Source organism: Protopterus annectens, chromosome 3.part0 (genome assembly GCF_019279795.1).
Source record: "Protopterus annectens isolate FY-2018-M chromosome 3.part0, PAN1.0, whole genome shotgun sequence".
Lineage (NCBI taxonomy): Eukaryota > Metazoa > Chordata > Ceratodontiformes > Protopteridae > Protopterus > Protopterus annectens.
In genome coordinates this window covers 1,849,318,510-1,849,345,301 of record NC_056731.1, presented here as the reverse complement: position 1 = coordinate 1,849,345,301, position 26,792 = coordinate 1,849,318,510, and the positions used below count along the sequence as shown (strand labels likewise).

Sequence of the window (26,792 nt, the reverse complement as noted above, 5' to 3'; positions counted from 1 at the left end):
AGCTTGAATTTCATACCTGCCTCTTGACAGGTCCTGATTGCTGGGATAAATTTGCTTCTTTCTGCCTAGTGTACAGTGGAATAATCATTTTCCCCAAACACTTTACTGTCTCTATTAATGTTTTGCCCTTCTGCCACAGTTCTGTCAGGATCAAGTTTTTCTGCTGGTACGATTGCATCTTTACTAATGCAGGTCTTGATTGCTTTCTCATGGGTAGATTGGAGCATACACACACAATGTGCCCTTTCAGTTAACAGTTCCTGTGCAGAATACCAATCCAGTTTCTTATTTGTGCTTTCAAGAAATTTATACAGTCTGAACCTTCCAGTTTCTCTGGTACAGCAGAAAATCTTAGGTTTTCTCTGCATGATCTGCCCTCTTAACTCTACCTTTTTAAAAACATCTCTTCTTGAGCAGTCTCATACTTAGCAAGCCTTTTCTTCACTTACACCCCTGATTTTTGCAGTTTTATCAATTCATCTGAATAGCTGTTTAAAGCTTCTTCCATTTTTTTCTACCTTTTTGTATTTGAATTGATAATACTCCTTCAGTGTTTCTTTTATTTTAATCAGCTCTGAGCACATTTGACTTATTTTTCCTCCATATTACTGGAAGCCATCTCTTTTATTACCAAAGCTGGAACTTGAACTGCCTTTTGCTGAACAGCTACAGGACTCTTCTCAGTCAGTGTTTTTCTCTTCACCTTTTCTAGATAATTTTCTTTCAGGCTCTCTAGGTTTCTTTGTTTCTGGCATCCAGGCAATGTGCTTGATAACCTGTAACTGCATTTTACTAGAACAGGCTGAATAACTAGCCCTTATCTATAAGTTTCTTTTTTCACACTGGGAGAGCTAACATTAATCTGTTGATCAAATGTGCAGCCATCTTGGAAAGCCAAAAGGAAGTAACTTTTTATCCTATATAGCAGAACAAAAGACCCCCCAGATTAAGGACAGCATTAAACAGCTAGTTAAGAAACTAAGAAAGGGCATCAGAAAAATGAAGGTATGTCATGAACTCAGATTAGCTACTGAAGTGAAGACAACTACAAATTCTTCTGTAGTTATGTCAGGTAAATTAGAAACAACAATCACATTTCTCATAACTTATTCTTAATGATGGCACCTACTCCGATTAAGTGTATCTTGCCAACATACTGGCAATAAATTTAGTACAAACTTCATCAAAGAGACATCTACTCCAAGTTCACTTATCCACAAAGAATAAAGCAACCAATCATCACAAAAACATGTACTGAAGGTACTCTTCAAAGTGAAGAACACCTTCATAGGGTTTGACAACATACCCGGTTATCTAATACATAGCACTAAAGAAGCACTGGTGGATCTGGGTCTTTGTTCAGCCATCAAATTAAAATTTCAGCAAAAGGCTAATTATCAGATGTTAAACACCGAGCGTGGAAATTACTGAAGACTAGCCATTGACAACAACCAGGAAGTATCATAATGTGTAAGGTAAGCTAAACAAATTTTTTATAAATTTGCCGTATTCCCCACCATAGTGAGATCTTGGAGTTGGTATATATAGTTGAGGCGGTGTGAGAGCAGCAGCCCCCCCCCCCCCACATTGTAAGGTGTCGGGTGGAACACCTTGCCTTGGTTGAAAAGGTATTTTTATGAAGGCCGTGTGTGATGTCGGCCAACTATGGCCATTTATTGGTATTATTTTTGAAGATAAGCTTGTTCAATAATTTCCATGTTTGGTGTTTAACGTTGCTGATTAGCTGTTCACTGAAATTTTATTTTTTGGCTGAACATAGAAGTGGTAGATCCAATCCTCAGTCTCTCTAACTTGAGCCTGGCAAAAGGCTTTGTTCCATATGTGTGGGACACAGATTTTGTGATTCCTCTCCACATGGGGGGCGTCACCAGGAATTACAGGCCTATCAGTCTAACCAGTCTTCATCTCAAACCTACAGAACATGTCTTAACTGACCTAATTAACTGTGATTTCAGAAATCATACCAGGCTTGACCCCCAGCAATTTGGCGTTGTCAAAGGGTAGATCTTGTCTGATGACTCTAGTGATCTTTGAAAGCTTTACTCAGTCTGCAGTTAATATAGCTTGCAGTAAAATGTTTCAGGAAAGGGTTATTAAAGCATGCATTTTTCTGACAATGCTTGTGGTATGGCAGTGGTGAACAGTGCTTCAAGTCTGCTCTTTTCTTTTTAAAAAATATATATATGTACGTGTGTGTGTGTGTGTGTGTGTGTGTGTGTGTGTGCTCGTGTGAGAGCATGCTGCTATGGTGAATCATGGAAAAGAATCTGCAGTATGAAAAAATATGCGCCACATTAGAAAGGGCTGTTTCTTTTCTCCATCTGCTTTGATGATGTGAGCATGGTTTCCGTGAAGTGAGAGCAAATAATTTGCAGCAGAATTCAGAAGCTACATTCCTAATGGATGTGTGGGAGATTTTTGCCCCTCACCTCACTCCTTAGCAGGAGGTTTCACCCACTTAAGTAATATAGCTGTCTCCAGGGTAGGGGCCATGCTCAGAATTGAAAATTGAATTTCTCTCACAGTGTTTAATGCTGAACAGACTGGTTTTACATTTGGCAACATTTGGAAATGAGTCAAACAGACAAGACTACTGCTGGGTTTTGCTGTTGTTTAAGCATGTATTATATTCTGAGTGATATGTTGTGGTTCATGTCAGCTTCTAGGTCAGGTCATCTGTATAATTACAGCAACACGTGGTATGTGCATCAGTAGTTTTGCATTCCCTAAATTTGCTTTCTTGTTATGATTATAATAAGCATCAGACTCATGGATCAAGACTCAACTTCTCAAGTACTTTGATGTCACTGTAATTGCAAAGGCTGAAATTAATGAATAGTGATAGTTATTATGCCTTTTCTTACTTTGATGTCACTGTAATTGCAAAGGCTGAAATTAATGAATAGTGATAGTTATTATGCCTTTTCTTACTTTAACAGAACAGACTATCAATATAATCAGACACCTGTGTGATACAGAAGTGACTGAACCAGCTGAAGCCAGGTTTGAATGTGAGATCTCAGTTCATTCTGTGAAGCCTCCTAAGTGGAGCCTAAATGGAGAACTGCTGCAGGCCTGTAGAGATGTGGAAATTGATCAGGATGGCACTGTTCATAGCCTTGTTTTCAAAAAGACCCATTGCAATATGACAGGCAGTGTACAGTTTGGCATTGGAAAGGCAAAGTCTACAGCACGCTTCACAGTCAATGGTAAGATGAACATTAAAAGTTTTCTTTAATATGTTTTCATGCATTTGTATCAAAGTTACTGCTAGAGTTTTTTAGTAATAAATGTTATTTGTAGTTTAAAACACTGAAACAAAGCTGCTACAAACACTTTTTATGTTGCAGGCAGATACATGCCACACATACTCAAAAGGCACATATACTACATTTTATCATTTTATAGAAATGACACAAGTATATGTTAGCAGTGGGAGTCAGCTAACACACACACACACACACACACACACACACACACACACACACACACACACACACACACATGGATTCATGTCACAAAATTGTGGACAGAGTTACTGAGTGCAGAAGCTTCAGTGCAGAAATGCAGCAGTTTTTTTTTCTTTTTTCTGTAGGGGGATTGCTGTGCCACCACATATGGCTTCACACCTGCCTCCCTTACTTATGTTATATTAACTCCATGATTGCACAGCAATAGAAAAAGGAGGGTACCAGAAAGGGGAAAATTGTTACTGCACATCATCTGCAGCATTCTGCTGCTCATCACACATATTGGAATTCAGTCACACAAAAGTGTATCCTTCACACAGCCTCACCTTTGTACTATCATTAACTATTTAATGTAACAAAAGAGAAAAAGTGCTTTAAAGATGACTAAAAACCATCCAAAACACAGCACTCAGGAACCAGCATGACGAAGCCAACAACACAGCGTAAATTGGAGCAGAAAAACTATTTATTTAAAAACAAATAGTTTTTCTGCTCCAATTTACGCTGTGTTGTTGGCTTCATCACTCTGGTTTCTGAGTGCTTTGTTTTGGATGGTTTTTAACTATTTAATGTGTTACATATATATCTTCTGGGAGCATATCCATATATCAAAATCGCACAATACTGAACACACAGTAGTTGAACTCATATGGTCACAACATAAAAAAAAAAAAATACATATACATGTATAAATATATGTATGTGTGTGTGTGTGTGTGTGTATATATATATATATATATATATATATATATATATATATATATATATATATATATGGGTCTACCTGACAACACGGAAAGCTCAAAAGGCCAACAACGAGATCACCGACACCACAAAAACGAAAGTGCAAAAACATGAAAGTTCACATGCCCAACAAAGCACAATCCCGACAGTTAACAAAACAAAACAAATTTGCTGTTCCGAAAAACACACACACAACACAAGCGCACCAAAAACCTGATAAACCCACACTAAACCTTATATACACAACTATCTTTGCACTAACCTTAACCCAAACCCTAACCCTAAGGTTCGTCACTACAGCATACTTACCCGCACCGTAACCCTAAAGTCCGTCACTATCGCACACTTACCTTACCCGCACCCTAACCCTAAAGTCCTTCACTATCATACACTTACCTTACCCACACCCTAACCCTAAAGTCCGTCACTGTCGCACGTGTACACAGACGCGCTCATTCCACATGTCAGTGTTTTCGGCGTCAGGATTTCAACTTGTCGGGTATTTCCATTGTTGGTCTTCCGGTGTCGGTGATCTCGTTTTCATTGTTTTCGCTTGCCGGTCTTCTCACGTAGTCAGGTAGATCTATATATATATGTGTGTGTGTGTGTGTGTGTGTGTGTGTGTGTGTGTGTACATATATATATATATATATATATATATATATATATATATATATATATATATTGGTCTACTTCAACCCATCGAAATTACGTTTTGTCGAATTGTAATTAATCGAGTCCACTTTAGCAAAATTGCATTTATACGAAAACGCACTTTTGAGAATAACACTACGCCAAACCACAACAGAAAATGCACAGAATAAAAAACAAATACAACAAATGCATTTATGCAGGGGGGCAAGCCATCCTGCACCCCACATACACCCGCTACTTATATATACTAAATCTGAGATCGCACTACAGTGGGGAAAAGGGAATATTCCCTTATCTTCACTGTACCATGATCTGCAACAACTCTCCAGTGTAGTGTTATTCACGAAAGTGCATGTTTGTGTAAACACACTTTCACTAAAGTGGACTTGATGGGCAAGACTCCTTCAGCGCTGAAAACCTTGTAAGCGAAAGTTCTTTCTCTTGAATCAGAGCAGATTGTCGGTTACATGCCAAGGATTAGGTATTCACCTTCTATCGACCCTGTTCCATTTAGAGTACCGTCTCCACTTTTTGCAAAGACCGAAGTCTCCTTCCATTCTTTCCATTCATTCTTCTAAGAGCTTCACTGAAGACGATTTGGAGAGATTGGTGAAGAAGATTCTGTGGGCACAGGAACTTACACCAGATCTTTCAATCCCTACCTCCTTGGGTCAGGAGTCATGCAGTTTCATTACTCCAACCTTGCATCCTCTTCTGACTTTTGCACAGGTTTCAGAGTACTTGGATCCAAATCTACCAGCACCAACTTCTTTGGATCCAAAGTTGTTATCATCTTCGGCTTCGTTAGTTGCTCTGAGTTCTTCAGTCCATTTGGGCCCTTAGAGTCGACTCTGAAGTTTTTGGAGCCTTATCTGTGGCTTGGAGCTTCGGCATTGATGAGCTTGGCTACAACTTCAAGCTCAGAGAGACTCTCTTCAGAGCAAGGAGAGACTATGGTTCAGAGGTCTGTTCTTCTGGGCCAGAGTCCTATTTCTCTCTGGAGAGAGATCAGCTTTTGAGGTCTTGGAGAGAGCCATGTCTGTTCAGGCATTCACACAGTTCCTACCCCCTCTGGTCCTCAGCCATCTCTGTGCATAGAGCCTCATCCCTTCTCTTCAAAAGGACAGCAAGTAGCAAAACCCCAGGCTTCCCAGTAGGGTTTCCCCTCTTCTTCCAATACCCCACCAGAGAGTCATACTGATGAGGTCTCTAGAAATAAGAAGTGCAAGAGGAAGCACATGGATTCCCCAGAAGAATCTGTCAACAAAGACACCAACATCGATGAAGGCAAAGGATCCTCATCTTCCCCTCTTGATGATGTCTCTTTTGGAGACATCCTAGAAATCGTAAAACAGAGAGGTGACTGGAAGTCCAGCAGTCCTTCACCTGAGGAGTCAGTGTAACTGGAGGGTTTTGTTACTCATCCTTTTACCTCCTGGATAACTCCACCCGCTGATGAACTCATTGAGTTGATCTCTCAGCGGGTATGGAAAGCTCCTGATACCACTGGACTGATTCCATGGAGACCAGACAAAATTATAACAGCACAAGAAAATAAGCTATTTTGGTCTAAATGTTTGCCTGTTGATGCATTGGTCATGGTGGCAACAGCTAAAAAGGAATTTGCAGAGGAAATTTCCTCTATCCATCCTCCAACAAGTAGTCTCAGGTGATGGATATATTCGGTAAGCGAGTTTATGCTTCATCGACCCTTGCTTTATAGTCTTTGAATTACTTAGCTCATTTTACAAGACTGCACAGGGATCTGATTAAAGAACTTTCAGATACCCTCCCTGCATCCATTTCTGAGAAGGTTTAAGCGTCTGTCTCTTCTCAGTTGGCTGTCCTACAATTCATATCTAATTCATCCATGAGGTTCATTTCTCAGGTAGCCGAAGGGACGATGAGAGCTGTGGGTGCAGGCATTTCCATAAGGTGACACATGCCTGAATACGCTTGTGAGATTTTGCAGAGCCTTTCAAGTCATCGTTTGTCAATGCTCCATTTGATGGTACATCCTTGTTTGGCTCCAAGGTAAAGGACTCTTTGGCCACAAGGTAAAGGACATTTTATTCAGGTGTGAGAAAGACGGAAAGACCTTGTCTGCTGTGGGCATACATTTTTCCACTCCTCGGAGATCCTTTTCCAGGAAGCAGAAAAGTAGTGGGAAAATGTGATTCAAAAAGTCCCAAGGACCATTTCAGGACACACATGGAGACAGATCCCCAGGGGCACAAGGGGAGAACTCTAATGGTAGATGCCACCCTCATGGCAGAGGTGGCCTGCAAAACAAGGGATCCCAAGATACCTTCTTTGGGAAGCCCTTCCACGGCTCTTGAAAAGAGGCCCAGTTGTCTTCTAGAGGCAATTGGGCGTTGATTGTCCCTGCAGCAGAGAGCCTGGCAGCAAATAACATCCAATTCATGGGTGCAGAGGATCATTTCAGAGGTTACTTAATACCATTTTCCTTTCCACCTCCCATTCTCGGAGAAATCCCTGATCTTCACCCAGTCAGAAGGAACAAGCAGCACTGCAAATACAAAAGCTACTAGAAAAAAAGAGTCATCCAATAGGTCCCACCAGACCAGAGAGGATCCGGAACTTACTTAAGGTTCTTTTTAGTACCAAAAAAGACAGGGGACTGGAGACCAATTGTGGATGTCAGCATCTTGAACAAATCAGTTCAACGCTCCAAGTTCCAGACTGTCACAGTTCAGTCCATTCTTCTTTTCTGGAACAGGATGACTGGATTTGCTTGGTAGACTTTTAAGATGTGTACTATCATATAAAGATGAACAGGCAATCCAGAAGCTTCCTTTGCTTCCTGGGAGACGGTCATTATCAGTTCAGAGTTTTGCCCTTTGATTTCACCACAGCCCCCAGGGTGTTCAACATGTGTATGGCAGTAGTAGCAGCTCACCTGAGACCGCAGGGATTACGAGTGTTTCCATATTTAGATGACTGGCTCTTCTCTGGCCCGACCAAGCAACAACTACTGGAGGCAAGATTACAGGTTATTCAGACATGTTCCTAGCTAGGAATAACCATAAATTACAAAAAATGGCACTTAGAACCAGCTCAGACTTTAGAATTTGCAGGGGCAATCTTAAACACAAAGATAATGATAGCCTGTCTTCCCCCCATCAAGACTGGATACAATAAGAACATGTTATGAAAATAATTTGCAGTTCTAAAATTTTAGCACGTTTGGTCCTTCACGCTCTGGGATCCATGGCAGCTTCAATAACTCTAGCCCCATTGGCCAGATTTCACATGAGGATTTTACAATGGCTGCTTGACTCATAATTTTCTATACTTCACCAATCAGTGTCAACCCCAGTGTCAACCCTGATATCAGTCACCAACATATGCAAAAGGGATCTCAGATGGTGGATACAGTCAGAGCAAAACTGTCAAGGTCGTCCATTTTTCCCCCTCAACCCAAGGCCACAGCGACTATGGATGCTTCCCAGTTAGGGTGGGGAGGCATTTTCTGTGGAAAACAGTCCAAGGCACTTGGCCCCCTGAAGAGGTCAATCTACATATCAATGTTCTAGAGAGGAGAGCAGTACTGTTAGTGTTGCAGGCCTTTCAAGGTGCTCACCCCTTGGGAACAATTGCAGTTCAAACAGACAACTTGTCAGTACTTTGGTACATCAACAAACAAGGAGGAACCAGGTCCCACCCATTGTGTTGAGAATCCCTCAAAGTATAGGAGTGGGCAATCTCATCCAACTGCTTTCTCATAGCAACGCACATACCGGGAAAGTCCAGTGTAATAGCAGACAAATTGAGTAGCAGTATCCTTCTGCCACATGAGTGGTCCTTCAGTCAGACTACTTTGCCCTAATTCCCCCGCAGGGGAATCACCTAGGGATGCTCTTCTTCATAACTGGCCTCCTGGTCTCCTTTATGTCTCTCCTCCCACTCCATTAATTCTGAGGTTTCTTCAGAAAGCTGCCAGTTTGAAGAACAAAGTAATCCTCATTGCACCTTACTGGCTTTGACAGATCTGGTTTCCTTTCCTTTGGCCTCACATAATTCAACAACCCTTGGATTCTTGATCCAACTTCAGACCACATGTCTCTCCTGATGGGCATGATTCACCTGGATATTTAAAGCCTCAAACTGACAGCTTGGATTTTCCAATTCCATTAATAGCCACACAGCTTAAGTTCTCCACACCTGTCTGACATATTTTATCTTCTCATAAACCATTTACACAAAAACTGTACACTAGTAAATGGAAGAGAGTTGTTTGTTGGGCACATCAGAATAAGATTAACCCTTTTTCAGCACCTATCCATAGCATACTTGACTTCTTAGCCTTACTTTTCAAAGATGCATCTGCTTCTACTATTAAGATACAACTGGCAGCCATATTCAGTTATCATACTGAATATCAAGACTCTTCACTTGTTTCTCACAAACTTTGCAAAGCCTTTTTGAGAGGAGCTCTTCTCTTAAAACCTCCATTAAAGACCCTACTCCGCCTTGAGACTTGAATCTGGTGTTGTAAGCTATTACTCAACCACCTTTTGAACAGGCAGCCAGGTGTGATGTAAACTTTTTGTCTTAGAAAGCTATTTTCCTAGTTGGTATTACTTCAGCAAGAAGAATCTCAGAAATTCAAGCCATATCATGTCAACCACCATACTTAATTTTTCACAGGGATAAACCTACCTTGAGGACAAATATGTCTTTCTTACCTGAAGTAGTTTCCAAGTCTAATATTAACCAATGTTTTAACTTGGGCAAAGTAGTCTGACTGAAGGACCACTCATGTGGCAGAAGGATACAGCTACTCAATTTGTCTGCTATTACACTGGACTTTCCCGGTATGTGCGTTGCTATGAGAAAGCAGTTGGATGAGATTGCCCACTCCTATACTTTGAGGGATTCTCAACACAATGGGTGGGACCTGGTTCCTCCTTGTTTGTTGATGTACCAAAGTACTGACAAGTTGTCTGTTTGAACTGCAATTGTTCCCAAGGGGAGAGCACCTTGAAAGGCCTGCAACACTAACAGTACTGCTCTCCTCTCTAGAACACTGATATGTAGATTGACCTCTTCAGGGGGCCAAGTGCCTTGGACTGTTTTCCACAGAAAATGCCTCCCCACCCTAACTGGGAAGCATCCATAGTCGCTGTGGCCTTGGGTTGAGGGGGAAAAATGGACGACCTTGACAGTTTTGCTCTGACTGTATCCACCATCTGAGATCCCTTTTGCATATGTTGGTGACTGATATCAGGGTTGACAATGGGGTTGACACTGATTGGTGAAGTATAGAAAATTATGAGTCAAGCAGCCATTGTAAAATCCTCATGTGAAATCTGGCCAATGGGGCTAGAGTTATTGAAGCTGCCATGGATCCCAGAGCGTGAAGGACCAAACGTGCTAAAATTTTAGAACTGCAAATTATTTTCATAACGTGTTCTTATTGTATCCAGTCTTGATGGGGGGAAGACAGGCTATCATTATCTTTGTGTTTAAGATTGCCCCTACAAATTCTAAAGTCTGAGCTGGTTCTAAGTGCCATTTTTTGTAATTTATGGTTATTCCTAGCTAGGAACATGTCTGAATAACCACCTGTGTTCTTCCCTAAATTTTCTAACAAAGGTGAATATTGTTTACATTTATTAGATATCTCTAGACAACTATGTTTTTTCCTTGACAGGTCAAAAAATATTAGAAAATCTGACCAACTGTTTGTCTCCTTCTCTCATTTGAAATTTGGAAAGTCTGTGACTAAGGTAATTTTGGCCAAATGGCTCACAGATTGTATTTCCTTCATATATGTCAAGCTAGGCATTACACTACCAAAACCTGTACAAGCTCATTCAACTAGAGCTATAGCTACCTCATCTATATTTCAATCCAGGGCATCTGTAGGTGATATTTGTGCAACAGCAACTTAGGCAACTACCCATACCTTTATTACTCATTACAAATAAAATCTGGTCTCCAGGGGAAGAGCATCATGCTTTTCAGTAGTGCTTAGGAATATACTTCCACGAGTCCTCCCAGGATGTAAGGTAGCTGGGGACACTGTCCCACAGCTTGAGGAGAGAATGAAAATTGACAGCATCAGATAAAGAAGTTATGTACTCACCATAACGTTCAAGCTGTGTTATTGATTTTCATTCTTCCTCAACCCCCCACCCACCAACCCCCTACCAGTTTTTCTCCTGGAAGTGAATTTTAGGAGGTCATATCCCCACTATTGCTGCAGATGTAGTCTCTCTGATTTCTAAGGACTTGTGGCCTAGTCTTCTGTTACTGTTAGCAAACAAGATCTGATTTCTAAGGCCTTATGGCATAGTCTTCTGTTTCTATTAGCAAAGAAGATATGAGGTCCTTAGAACTGATGCATGCTGGGTAGTGGGTAGGCTCGAGAGTTTTTTGGTTATCACAAGCTGTAGTAATGGGCGAGTTAGATCCGAGGGATCAGATCCAAACCCACAGGTTGAGGAAGAATGAAAATCAACAACACGGCTGGAACGTTATGGTGAGTACATAACTTCTTTATCTGATGCTGTCAATTTTTTTCTTACTTTAGCCAGACATTTGTTATAGATTGTAAATCCTGGTAGTCACAATCCTTTAATAGGGTGCATAATTAATAAAGAAATACCTGTATCTGTCAACCTCTAGTACAAGAATATTCTATTAATCAGACCATTGTCAAGATGAATGAAGTGTTCTTATGAGAACAAGTTGAAGTTCACCCTGAACTGAAAGGTATTATATGTTATAAATAGAAAGGCCTCATTCTTCACCTGTTATTCCCATTTTACCAGCACAGGGGGATGTGTTAAATGCAGCTTGTAAAAACCATGAAGCCTGTAATAACCCTGATACACAGCCGTCAATCCCTGAGAAGGTAAACAGACTGTATAAAGTACCTTAGCCTAATACATTTCTATTCCCTCACCTTAGATCTGATCCAGCAACAGTTTCCATACCATATTCAGCTGGCAGCAGATTACTGCTTAATACCAACCCTTCTCATGGAGAAAAAGAAGTCACAATATTGTATCGATTGAGTAAGAGAAGCTTTCATAATTTTTAATTATCAGGCATGCATGTGGAAGTTTATGCTGTGTTACATGGATAGACAAAGGGAATTTTCTGTCACTGTCCCAGCAGAAGATAGCTCTTTTCTTAATCCTGTTATTTCTACCCTTTCTCTGGTATATAAACATATTTTGAAGAGTTGTATGGTTGTGCAGATACTGTTTCTGTGGCCACTGCTACTGCAACACTTTTGAGAAGATATGTCTGGGTACATAACCAAAAGTTTGCTGATGACGTAAAGTCTGAAATTTTAGATTCTACTTTAGACGAAGAGGCATTGTTGCTACATCTGTTACTCAGACCCTCAAAAAATTTCATAAAAGAAGAAAACAAATGCAAGGAACATCATTTTTCCAGTTGCTGAATATGAATCTTTCAGGTCTTCCTCTGCTTTTAAAATGACAAGCAAACAATCATTGCCATATTCTTACAAACAAGGAATGAAAAAAAGAGATGGCAGAAGGGATCTTATCAGAAAATAAGACAGTCCAATAATTAAGAACAACTGTGCCAGCATTCTTTCCCCCTTCCTTGCTCTCCGGACCATATCTCAATAAGTCTGTCCTAAAGGACATTCTTGGACAGTGTTTTGTATGCTGTTGGAGATCGTGGATGTGATATTCTATAGCAGAGTTTTGTTTGTGAGAGGACTTTATAAATTATATTATTAATATGAGTTGTTAAACTTAATGTAGAGTAAAGTGTTAAGCCTAAGTATTTATTCTTATTATTAAAGGAGTAATATGGCTGTCATTGTCCAGTACTGTAAGGACAGGAAGTTGAGAGGCTCAGTGAGTGGAGGAAAAAAGTATAACATTTTTATTTTTTAAATGTGGTTAATTTGGAGTTTATGTTGTTCAGATCATTGATAAAGATCAGAGAAGGATTGCTGCATATGACTTTATAGGACTGTGTGCCTGCAATATATCATTTGTGTAGAGTATAGCTGTGCCTGCAATATATCATTTGTGTATAGAATAAGGTTAAGTACAGGTAAATCATCAGTAATGTTATTAATGAATAAAGAAACAAGAGTGAGCCTAGAACAGAACCTTGGTGGACACCTGTCTTTAGTGTTTCATTAGTAGACAGCTCATTGTTAGAGTAAATTTGAAAGATCCTGCTGTCAATGTAGCTATGGAAGCAGGCAATGGCTTTTTATTTTTAATTTTGTTTTGTAGCTTAGCAAGCAGAATTTTGTGCTCAACAGTTTCAAAGGCATGGATCATGTCCACAAAAATTCCATAATGTAAGAAGATCATCATTTAGATTACTATAGCTAGTGTTAGATGTTGAGAGTATAGTAGTAGTTGTGCTAATCCATTTCTGAAGCCAGGCTCTCTATCAGATAGAAGCATGTAGCTATGAAAATGTTTGCGCAGTTGTTTATAAATAAGTTTTTCAGAACATTTTTGCAAGAGGGCAAAATGTCTTTGTGGGTTTTAGGCTGGGGTCGCTTAGGAAAAGGTGAAATGATGACATCTTCCAGGGCTGGTAGAAAATTTCTTTGGAAAGTGAGAGGTCAGAAATACAAGTTAGGGGATTAGTTATTTTGTCTGCTGCCTTCCTATGGAAGTTAGGATAGAATGCAGTGAAGATAGGCTGGAGGGTTTCAAGTTCTGTAACAATCTTTTAGTTTCCTTCTCAGAAACAGCTCAGAAGTGGAAGGTGGTTGCATACTCTGCAAGAATGTACATTTGAGCTGGAGTGTTATATTGACTAGTCTGTTGGATAGAGGTAGGGCTACAAAATATGTTAGTCATCATTTCACTGAAAGAAATAGTAACATTTCTGTGTTAGAGTTATTAGGGACATTACTGGTAAAAGAGGTGGAGTTACAAGGCTGTCTTGTTAGATGCTTTATTTCAATCCAATGTTTTTGTATTATTAATGTTTTTGTATTATTGGTAGCAGACATTTGCTTATTTCTAAGATAAATTGCTTTGGCTGAATATGTAGCTATTCTTTTTTTTTTCTTAAAAGGATAGCAACTTTTCATGTAGGAGGACATTAGATGGATTTTCTTTCTGGGTAGACCAAGTTTTGTCCTTTTGTCTCATGAAAGTTTAGATTTTAATAGATAACCAACTGCATTTCTGGTCTCATAGCCCTATACATACACAAGGACGTATAAAGTTCTGGATAGTTCAAAATGTATCAATGGAGTATAACAATGGATAACATCTAAGATGGCTGCACACTGCTGATCAACATCTTAATTTCAGCTTTCCCAGTGTGAAAACATAAACTGAGAACCTGCATCAAGAGATATTGTCAGGTTGAGTAAAATTCAGTTAATGGCTAATAAGTATACGAACAACCAAAGAACTGCCAATAGTAGAGAATAACAACTCTCAAAGAATCCACAAATCCACAGAAAAAGACAAATTTATTCCTCTGACGTCTCGGCTTGAGCCTTCAAGGAGTAAAGAACATGTAAAACACACTGCATTTATATATACAAAGTTAATTGGTAAAACAATAAATCAATAAAACAATTAGTAATGATTAAATTTTAAATAAGTACTCTCCAATTTAAGTCTTCATTAAGACCTTGTGGGTACATGGTATTAAATTTTAATATATACATAGCTTCCTTATATAATAAAACTTGTTTAATATTTGAAATGTGCCATGAACAACTTATTTTTTCTAAAACTGTAGCTTGAAGTTCTTCATTTTTGCTATTGTGAAAATCCCTAAAATGTACAGCTACAGAACTTGCTTCTCTATTATTAGTAATGTCCCTAGCATGTTCCAACAACCTAACTTTAAATGACCATTTGGTCTCACCAGTATAAAATTTCTTACACGGACATTTAAGGGCATAGATCACCCCATCAGAGTTACAGTTAAAGGCACCAAGAGTGTTAAATCTAACATTATTAATATGGGAAAATTTGTTAACCACAAAACTACAAGCCTTGCATCTCCCACACTTCAAGGTACCATTATAAAACAGGTTGCGTTGTAAACTAGCCACAGGCATCTCAAATCTACTCTTTACTAAAAAATCTTTAATATTCCTACCTCTTCTATATGAAAATCGTAAGTCAACATCCAGCCATACAGACACATTGTGTAAGGAACTAAAATAATTCCAATAATGACTAACTAGCCGAGACATTTCATCACTGAAACAACCATAAGTTGAAACAAAATATAAAATATCCCTCAAATTAACTTTACTATTAGGTACATTTAAACACCTATTGTAAGTTTTGGGAACAATTTTTTTATACCTATAACCACAAAACCTATTATAACTATCTTGTATAACTTGCTTGTTGTAACCCCTTTGGCTAAAAGTATGCATTAATAAATTCAATTCCTTATTAAAAACAACTTTACTGTTACATAATCTGGATATCCTAAGGATTTCGCTGTATGGCAAGGCTTCCAACGTATGTGGGGGATGACAACTAGTGCCATGCGCATACTGTGTACCACCATCAAACTTCCTATTGACAGAAGTTACTAAGCTCTTACCATCAACAATATTCAAAATAATATCAAGAAAAGGAATAGATGTACCTTTTTTCAACCCATCAAATTCCAAAGAAAACCTATTTTTATTTAGGTCTAAAATAAAATTATCCACTAAAGTTTCACCACCTTCAACCAAAAAAATTAAATCATCCACAAACCTAAAATATTTAATAACATAATTTTGAAAAAAATATTTTTTATATAAAAATTCTGATTCAAATAAACCCATAGCTAAATTTGCATACATGGGGGCAAAAGCTGCCCCCATGGCTGTACCTCGTTTTTGTCGATACAAACAATTGTCAAATTCAAAAAAATTATTAATCAAACAAAAGTGAATGAGCTCTAAAATATACTCTGTTACAGGATAATCCCCTAGAAAAAATCTAACAGCCTCCATACCAAATTGATGACTGATGTTTGTATATAGGCTTTTAACATCGATAGTGATCCAATACATTTGCTCATTCCATTTCACTTCATTAATTTTTTCTAAAAAATCAAAAACATCAGTAGTATAAGAAGGTAAAGTTTTGACTTTAGCTAACAAAAAATTGTGTAAAAAAAGACCTAAGTTATGCAAAAAATAATTGCATCCTGACATAATAGGTCTCCCTGGAGGTGAAATTAAACTTTTGTGTATTTTAGGAAGGCAGTAGAAGTAAGCCATTTTACAACCTTCACTATTAAATTTCTTCTTTAAATCCATATGAGAAAAATATCCTAACCTTACACCTTTTTCAAGTAACTCATCATATTCCTTTAAAGCATGGTTATACGAAGTATGTGTTGCCTTTTCATAAACATTTTCATCATTTAAATGTTCAATACACATTCTAAGATAATGGGAATAATGCATAACAACAAGCTTGTTACCTTTATCAGATGGCTTAAAAACAATTTCATTCATTTTACTCAATTTAAGTAAAGCCTGCCATTCATTAAAACATAAATTATATTGTATATCAGCTGTATATTTCATGTATTCTTCAAATGCATATTCAATAGAAAAATTTAGTAAATTAACAAAATGCACGACATCATTATTAAGGACTGGAGGAACAAAGTTACTATTTTGCTTAATACAATTAGTATCAAATTTAAAATAAGCATCATATATTTCTTCAAATACACATGTGTGAAAACTATCACATGAAGAATTAGAATTATTTAAAGAAGACACAGCATTAACATTATTATAGAAAAAACTTTTTAGCTGAAGCTTCCTACCAAATCTATAAATGTCCCTTTTTATTTCATGTATGCGTGATACCACAGTTGGAATAAACTTGAGTCCCTTATGAAGAACAGATAACTCAATGTCTGTAAAAGATTGTCCCGACAAATTAATAACATAATTAACATTCAGAGGTAAAGAAAAAACATCACCATCTACCTCTTTTGTAATCGCCTTGTGGAAATTGTTCTCTTTGTGACGAATCTTGTGCATCCCTCTGGCGTTTTCTACCCTGGAAACCTCCGCTGGTATTTCTCGTATCCCCACGAAAAGTTTGGTGAAATCTCTCAGACTGTTGAGGTTTCGGTAATATTGGAAAATCAGTGTTAATGTTATCTATCTCTTCATAAGAGGTATAACCCCCTTCCGACGCTGAAAACGAAGAATTATGGTTACCTTCACTTCCATAATCATTTTGAAAATGAACCCGATGACGTGGCTTCTTCCGATTGGCTCTGGACAAAAAAGCCTTGTTGCTCTCATAATCGCGTAAGTCCCTCAATAGTTTACCTTTTTTCTTTCAAGCAGCAAACTCTCGTAATCTTTTAATTTCTCATTTATGCCACTCAAAAAGTCATCCTTAATTGAAGCAGGAGTACAGGCATTAAGATTTTCACAAAGTCTCTTTATTTCTACACCCAGTTCAATGGCTAATAAGTACACTGCCTGAATGCCTGCAAAGAAGTAACTAACAAAGCCTGGAAGAAAACCAACTAGAAAAGGTGAGAAGAAAACAATGACTACGAAGAATCCTGCAGGTGTTCCATAAAAATGCAGTTCAAGCTCCAGCTTTTGTGCAGCACATGGCTTCCAGTACTGTAGAGGAAAAAATAAATAAAATGTGCTCAGCGCTGATTAAAATAACACTGAAGGAGTATACCAGTTCAAATAACAAAAGTCTGGAAAAAAATGAAAAAAGCTTTAAACACATACTCAAATGCATTGATAAAACTGCAAAAATCAGAGGTCAAAATGAAGAAAAGTCAGGTTGAGTATGAGACTGCTCAAGAGGAGATGTTTAAAAAATGGTTGAATTAGTGGACAGAGCCCATAGGGAAAATTTGAGATTTTCTGCTGTACCAGAGACACTAGAAGGAACAGACTGTATTCATTTTATGAAGGCACAAATAAGCAACTGGACTGGTATCCCACAGCAGGAACTGTTAATTAAAAGGGCACACCATGTATATGCCCCAAATTTGGCCATGAGAAAGCAGCCAACACCTTTATTAGTAAAGATGCAAACCTACCAGCAGAAAGAGTTTGACCAGACAAAACTGTGGCAAAAGGGCAAAGCATTAAAAGTTGGAGACAGTAGAGTGTTTGTGGAAAATGATTATTCACTGTACACCAAGCAGAAGATAAATGTATTCCAATACTCAGAGAATGTTAACAAGAATGTATCCAGGGAATCCAGCAGTAAAACAACCAACGATTGAAAAAGCAGCTCCCCTGAATGAAACACCACGATCCACAGTATCCAAATCCTTTATTGAGCGAAGTACATAAGCAATAGGTTAAGCGCTTTCATCTACTCAACGTAGATCTGAAGAAATCTAAGTTGAGTAGATGAAAGCGCTTAACCTATTGCTTATGTACTTCGCTCAGTAAAGGATTTGGATACTGTGGATCGTGGTGCTTCATTCACTCAGAGAATGTTGGCGTGTGACATTCAAGCTGCTGTATCAAGCTGTCTTCAGAATATTTTTTTTCTGGAGAATCAGTTATTTTTTGATGCTAAACAGGCTAAGGAGGAAATCCAAGTTTGTTGAACAGAAAATGAGCCATCGGGCAGAAGGGAACTCTGCTTCTCATTCTTCTGATGATAAAGCACGGGGAGAGACTTTGCCAGTGAAACCTTTTCCACTGTTTCAAAGGAAAACACTTGAGAGATAGAGGAAAGCGCAGGAGTTCACCAAAATAATCAGGAGCAGAGTGGAATTTTACCAGAATCTGGAGTTGTGGAGGATGGAGATGAACAGGAAGAAGACAAGCAACACTCTTCTTTCACTCCGTACCTGGCTGCTGTGCACCCTGCTCCGATGCTTCCACCTACACCTTTGTGTTCCTGCACATCCCTGCACCTGACCACCTGAATGTGCCCTGTTTTGATGCCCAAGGGAAATATTCCTGTGTAAAGAATTGACCTACCAGCTCCCTGAGTGACCTCCCTGAAAAAAGACAGTGAAACCGTTGTGTTCCTGCACGTCCCTGCACCTGACCACCTGAGTGTGCCCTGTTTTGATGCCCAAGGGAAATATTCCTGTGTAAAGAATTGACCTACCAGCTCCCTGAGTGACCTCCCTGAAAAAAGACAGTGAAACCGTTGTGTTCCTACACGTCCCTGCACCTGACCACCTGAATGTGCCCTGTTTTGATGCCCAAGGGAAATATTCCTGTGTAAAGAATTGACCTACCAGCTCCCTGAGTGACCTCCCTGAAAAAAGACAGTGAAACCTTTGTGTTCCTGCACGTCCCTGCACCTGACCACCTGAGTGTGCCCTGTTTTGATGCCCAAGGGAAATATTCCTGTGTAAAGAATTGACCTACCAGCTCCCTTAGTGACCTCCCTGAAAAAAGACAGTGAAACCTTTGTGTTCCTGCACGTCCCTGCACCTGACCACCTGAATGTGCCCTGTTTTGATGCCCAAGGGAGGTATTCCTGTGTAAAGAATTGACCTACCAGCTCCCTGAGTGACCTCCCTGAAAAAAGACAGTGAAACCTTTGTGTTCCTGCACATCCCTGCACCTGACCACCTGAATGTGCCCTGTTTTGATGCCCAAGGGAAATATTCCTGTGTAAAGAATTGACCTACCAGCTCCCTGTGTGACCTCCCTGAAAAAAGACAGTGAAACCTTTGTGTTCCTGCACATCCCTGCACCTGACCACCTAAATGTGCCCTGTTGTGATGCCCAAGGGAAATATTCCTGTGTAAAGAATTGACCTACCAGCTCCCTGAGTGACCTCCCTGAAAAAAGACAGTGAAAGTATGTGTTGCTACAGCTACTTGAAATATTGTATCCATAACAATAATTAAATACACTGCTAATTTAGGCAAGCTTCCTAGTCAGGTTAGCCAGCAGCCAAACTACCTCCCTCTTACAGCACTCTTCTAACCCCTTACTTTTAGTTTTTTTTTTTACCCTACTTTCCCCATACTTTTTTATCTCCCTTCTCCCTCAGCCTGATATCCTCTAAGGTGACATATTTAATGCAATAAGGTGTCTGACCACCAGGTGGTGCCTTAATATTAACCTTCTGCCCTTAATTTCTTCATCCTCTCTCTGCCATATCTCCCTAACTAAGCTTTCTGTCCTTTTCTTCACCTTTTCCTGATCTAATCTCCCCAACTAAGTTCCCAGCTTCCATTTGACTCACTGGTTTCCCGATTTTCTTTACCCTAAGGCATCTTAAATCGCTGTCTACTCCTCTTTACATCCTTAAATCTATACTTGCTACGCATGTTATCTTTCTCCTACACCTCTTACCTTCAGACTCACTTGCAGTCTCTATATTTCACTGATTGTCTTTCTCGACAGACTACTTCTTTGTCTCTTCCCGCTCTGTTCGCCCTGCGGGCTCACTCCGCTCCCCTACCCTGCCCCCAATTCCTACCCGCCCCCAGTACTCCTACCTTTATTCCTCCAAAGCCACACCCCCATAAGATGTTGCTCCAATCACACTAACCTACCCATTACCCCCCTACCTCCCTTAACACAATATATGTAGTACTAACTACCTCCCATTCCTCCTGTTACAAAATACCACCTACATATTCATCTCTGTGCCTCCCTAATAACCCCACCCACTTATTAATCCTACTATGTCCATTTCTCCCACCCCACACCTATTTCAATTACTTCTCTTGCTCTCACTCTTTCCTTCTCTTACAATTGCCTATCTCCTAACCTCCTATGAACAACCTCTATACTCCACCTTTCCGTTCCCCTCCAAACACACTTCTACACCACCCCTAGCCACCTCTCTAAACTTCCTAAACATCATATCCAAACCAAGCTACCTACTTCCCAAATATCATAGACTAGTACCCATTAAATATACCAATCAAAATATTAAAAAACTACCTATTTTAGAAAACCCCTTTACCCTAAACACATTATATACCTTCACTCCCTACTAGATGGGGACATACATCCTAACCCTGGCCCAACCCATACCTCTACCACTGAAAAATGGAATCCAAACACTATTAACTCCATAGCCCCCTCCAAGCCTTCTAACTCTCTCCTCATAGCACATCTCAATATACACAGCATTAACAATAAAATTCCTCACCTACACACTCTCCTAGACGTCCATCAATTTGATGTCCTGTGCTTATCTGAAACTTGTCTAAAACCTACTGTTAAAGACAATGAAGTAACACCACCTGGTTACAATATCATTAGAAAAGACCGCACCACCAAAAAGGGAGGTGGGGTCGCAATCCTCTATAAAGCACAATTAAAAGTTAACACTGTAGACCTTAATCCACCTTTAGACAACAGAGCTGAAATACTTATCTCTAAATTTCAGGTAAACTCTTGCAAAGCTATAAATGTTATTTGTTTATACCTACCTCCAGGAAACGACATCAGTACCCTTGAAAATATCCTTAATTGGCTTTCTATTAATCTCCCACAAGAAACCATAATCCTAGGAGACTTTAATATCGACAGGCAGTCCTGTAATAATACACACCCCACCACCCATATTAACTTGTATGGCTTCTCTCAAACTATTAACTCCCCTACCAGAACTAATAAACCCGACAACAAAGAAAGTACCTTGGACTGGATACTTGCTAATAATCCTCATCAAACTTACAAAGTAGGGACCCTCCCAGATGACCTAAGTGACCACTCCCTAACCTATATTATCAGATACAAAACTAACCTACCTCACCCTAACACTGTCAGAACAGTACGCAACAAAAAGCAATTTAACCTTCAACTCTTCCAGGCAGAACTTAATCAATGTAATTGGTCACCACTAAAATCTCTCCCACTTGATGAAGCAGTAATCTATTTCAATGCCACATTCCTAGCCATCCTGAACCACCATGCCCCAGCACGCTCTGTTAGATGTAAAGCTAAACCAGACACCTGGCTCTCTAATGCTACTAAGCAAAAAATCCTTCTGAGAAACAAAGCCTGGACAAAAAGGCATACTACTAAAAATCCAATAGATCACCAAACCTTTAGGCAACTTAGAAATTACACTAAAAAGCCATCATGTTAGACAAAAAAAACTTTTACCTCCAAGCACAGCAGACCTATCAAATGAAACCTCAAAAGTTCTGGAACACCATTAACAAACTTCTTTACCCAGGACAATCTATCACTCCCAACCCACTAAGCTCCGACCCCAAGAGTCCCATTCACACTGCCAATGCCTTTAATTCTTTCTTTACCAGTGCCATCCAAACTCTTGCTAGCCACCTATCTCCAGATACCACAAATCTGCCCACTTCATCTTCAAACCCTCCTCCATCATTTCAGTTACAACCTGTGTCTACTTCCAGTATATGCTTCCTTCTCCAAAAACTAAAACCTACCACCCTTTCTACTGACCAACTCCCAGCTGAATACCTTCGAAAAGGAGCTAAAGCCATTGCCTACCCCATATCCATTCTGATCAATAGTACCATAAGTGAAGGAAATATCCCATCCAGATATCCCATCCATCTGGAAAATTTCTTACATTATTCCACTACACAAAGATGGAAATTCTTATGACATCTTTAACTTTCGTCCTATAGCTCTACTATCTCCTCTGGCAAAAATTATGGAAAAGTGTATCCATAAGCAACTTCTTAACCACCTTCTTCAAAACAACTTACTTGCCAACTGTCAACATGGCGTCAGACCTTATCACAGTATCACCACTGCCCTGTTATCGTTCACAGATTGTATTAACAATTATATTAACAAAACTATTCTTTCCTCTGCAGTATTCATTGATTTATCCAAAGCTTTTGACATGGTTAATCACCAACTCCTTCTACATATAATGAAATCTCTGTCACTTGATCCCTTAGCCATAAATTGGTTCAAATCTTACCTAGAAAACAGACAGCAGGCTGTACTCTGGCACAACAGTCTTTATAATCTCCTTCCCATCTCCCTCGGTGTCCCTCAGGGCTGCATATTAGGTCCTCTCCTTTTTTCCATTTTTATTAATGACCTTCAGTCAGCAATTCCACACACTACCTGCATTCAGTATGCAGATGACTCTACTATTATCTGCTCAGCCACTTCTCAAACCGAACTACAGACCCTTACCCAGAAAGCATTTAATACTGTTGAAGAATGGTTCACAAACCATTGCCTCCTCCTAAACCCCCAAAAAACTAAACTGCTACTCTTCTCACCAACCTGTAAGTCCACCCCCATACATTTCACACAACATCTAACAATGGTACTCTTATTTCTCCCGACCCTACTACCAAACTCCTGGGAATAACAATAGACAATAAACTCAACTTTGATAGTCATATTAACAGTACAATAAAAACGGTCAACAAGAAACTGGGATCCCTCTACAGAACCAAACCCTTTCTTACACCAGTAGCCAGGACTGCTATAGCCAGAACTCACCTAATCTCTACTTTACTCTATGCTTCACCCATTTATACGAATCTTTCTAAAAACAACCTCAACAAACTGTTAGTATCCTATAACAATATTGCCAGATTTGCTACTGACTCTCCTTTCAGAACTCATCGCTGCCTTAATCTAAAACAACTTGATTGGCTAGAATTTCTACACTATCTCCAATTTCTACAGCTTACTATAACCCACAAGACCCTGTATCAACCCACCAATACTCCAATACTCTCAAGCCTCTTTACCCCCTACAATAATCCAAAAAATTTACGCTCATCAAACAAACTACTGTTTAACACTTGCGGATCCAACAACTCAGCAGGTGACTCCCTGTTCTCTAATACTGTTGGAAAGCTATGGAATTTACTACCCACTGTACTCACAACTCTGTCTTCTCTTACACTTTTTAAAAAGAAACTCAAACTATACCTCAATACACACTGGTTATGTTCCTGCACTAATTCTGACTAACTTTCTTACTTCTCACCAGTAACTACCGTACATCATAGTCTTACCCTTATAGTTTCCTTTTACCAGGAAACTGCTAATGAATTTCATAAATATATGTATATAACATCCTCTCATAAATATTATCCTTGCTGTTTACTATTCTTCCTAAGAACAGTCGGAGTATGGTAGTTAGTATTTCTCTACCAATGTTTAACTATTTGCTATTTTTCTGGGTGAAAAAAAAAATTTTTTGTTCTAACTACAATTTATTTGTACTAACTACTACTACTTTGTATATTGTATTTTGTATGTATCTTTACTGTTATTTCCTTCTTTATTGTATTTTGTATGTGTCTTGGAGCTTTTCTCCCTGGGCCTCTACTGAAAATGGACATGTATCCAGTTAGACTAGCCCGGTCAACAAATGTAAAATAAAAATAAATAACAAATAAATAAATAAATATGGAAATTAGTGAAGAAATGTGAGTCTGCCAAGCATCAGTCATATTTGTGAAATATGGCTGTATAAGAATTAGTGGAAAGAGTGGACTTTTATTGACTTTCTTAAACTTGTGAGGAACTGAAAGGCATTTGCCTCACTTTATGTCATTAATGTTTGAAGAAGTACTGTTGGGGAGGGGAGGAGGAAGGAAAAGGTAACTGTAAGTAAAAAGAAGTTATGTACTCACCATAACGTTCCATCTGAGTAGTTAGACTTCATTTGTCATAAGCCTGTGGGTTTCAGATTCTATACGGATCTGAGCCAGCAGCTTTCCCAGCTAAGATCCGAACTCCAAGCTCCTCCCCCTTACCCATACTACATTGCAACCTCCTTCCAACCCTCAGATCAAGTTTGCCACCCACAGCATGACACACGTCAACCCAAAAGACATAACCTGACCTGATCACATAAACTAGGCTCACCAGACCCAGAAAATCTGAGTCCAAGGACTGTCGTAAACCACTAAGGTCAGGGCGAAGGAGGGAAGGAAGACTGATGGCAAATGAAGTCTAACTACTCAGATGGAACATTATGGTGAGTACATAACTTCATCTGAAAATGTTAACTTCATTTGGTCATCAACATGTGGGACAGAGTCAACAGCTAACAAAAATCCTGGGAGGCCCTTAAGGAAGGATATTCCGGTGCACTGCAGAACCAAAAGTAGCCCTTCCTCTAGACACCATGTCCAACTTATAATGAGTAATAAATGTGTGAGAGGAAGCCCAGGTAGCTGCTGAACAAATGTTACCCAGGGAAACTCTGGATTAGTAGCCACAAAATGAGTAGAATGAGCATGAATCCTGGCTGGTTCTGGTAATCCATGTTCCTTGTACACCTGCAAAATACAAAGTGAGATCCATCTAGCAAGAGTCACCTTTGAAACTGGTTTCCCCAAAAAGGGTTTGGCAAAGGAAACAAAAAGCTTATCAGACTTATGGAAGTGTTTAGACTTATGTAAATAAAAGAAGTTTGTATTCCCTTTATTTCGAAAGTTAGGAAAGAATACTGGGAGATTAATAGTCTGATTGATATTTGATTCTGAAGTGACTTTAGCGAGGAAAGAAGGGTTCATCCGGAGAGATACCCTGTCCTTATGAAAAATTAAGTACGGGGGTTTCATACATAAGGCTTGAAGTTCCGACACTCTCCTGGCCGAGGTGATAGCCATCAGGAAGGCTGTCTTCCACGACAAGAATTTCAAATCAACTGATGCTGCGGGTTCGAACAGAGGTGCAACTAAGGCCTGAAGAACCAAGGTCAAATCCCACAGAGTGGAAGGATGCTTAATAGGAGGTCTCAGCAAAAAGGTACCTTTGATGAAGGTCTTACAAATTCTGGCAGCAGCTAGAGAACCTGAATTTTCTCCTACATGAAAATGGAATATAGCCGCCAGCTGGACCTTCACAGTGGAAGAGCTGGCCCCCTGTTGGAAAATTTGAGACAAAAATTCTAATACCGCTGGAACAGGAGCGGTAAAGGGATCCAAATTTCTCTGAGAAGCCCAAATGGAAAAACACTTCCATTTACTACGGTACACCTTTTTGGTAGAGGACTTGTGTGCAGCCACCAGAATGGACTTAACAGGGGAAGAGAGATCTGGAGTCCTGGCCATTAATGGAACTGGAGCAACCAGGCAGTAAGCTTGAGGCTGTCCAGATTGAAGGGAGGAATTCCCAAGGGATGACAGATGAGATCTGGAATGAGATCCAATATCCAGGGTGGAGCTACTAGATGAGACCAAAGGCAAGAGAACCAAACTTGACGAGGCCAGAATGGGGCTATGAGGATAATCCTGCTCTCCAACCGCCGAGCCTTCTGCAAGAATTTTGTCATGAGAGGTAGCGGGGGATATGCATAAAGAAGACCAGGTGACCAAGCATGGACAAGAGCGATTCTGGGGGCTTCCCCCTGAGGAGGAATTAGAGTGAAAAACTCACTGCACTTCACGTTGGACAATGATGTGAAGAGATCGCAGCAAGGCTGACCCCCACTTGAGGAAGATCTGTTCTGCTACACAAGGGTTCAGAGACCACTCATAGGGCAAAAGGATAGTCCTGCTCAGTTTGTCTGCTAAAATGTTAGACCGACCCGGGATGTGCATTACTATCAGAAAATGGTTGGTGGAGAACACCCATTCCCACACTCTCATGGCCTCTTGACAAAGCTGGTAGGACCTGGTTCCCCCCTGTTTGTTGATATACCAGACCACTGACATATTGTTTGACTGAATCACAATATTTACCAGAGGAAGAGAAGCATGAAGGGCCTGCAACGCTAAAAGGACTGCCCTCATCTCCAGAACATTGATATGCAGAGCGGTCTCGTTCGGGGTCCACTTGCCTTGGACAGTCATGCCCGAGCAAGGCCCCTCCCCTAGACGGGAGGCATTCGTGGTCACCATGGCTTGGGATGTTGGCATAACAAAGGGGCATCCTTCTCAAAGATCCTGGGATTGAAGCCACCACATGAGGGAAGCTTTGCACACCTTGCTTAGAGGAATCGGGAAGTTTAGGGGCTGGTATAACAGAGACCACTG

General features: G+C 39.7%; 1 protein-coding gene across 1 annotated transcript in view; it reads left to right on the top strand.

Moving 5' to 3' along the window:
• Positions 1-26,792, top strand: part of OBSCN (obscurin, cytoskeletal calmodulin and titin-interacting RhoGEF) — a 4,979,884-nt gene that overhangs the window by 2,135,584 nt on the left and 2,817,508 nt on the right. Inside the window, exon 36 of the mRNA XM_044066040.1 lies at positions 2,961-3,230. Within this exon, the coding sequence (XP_043921975.1) occupies positions 2,961-3,230 (270 nt within the window). The remainder of the gene's footprint in view (positions 1-2,960; positions 3,231-26,792) is intronic.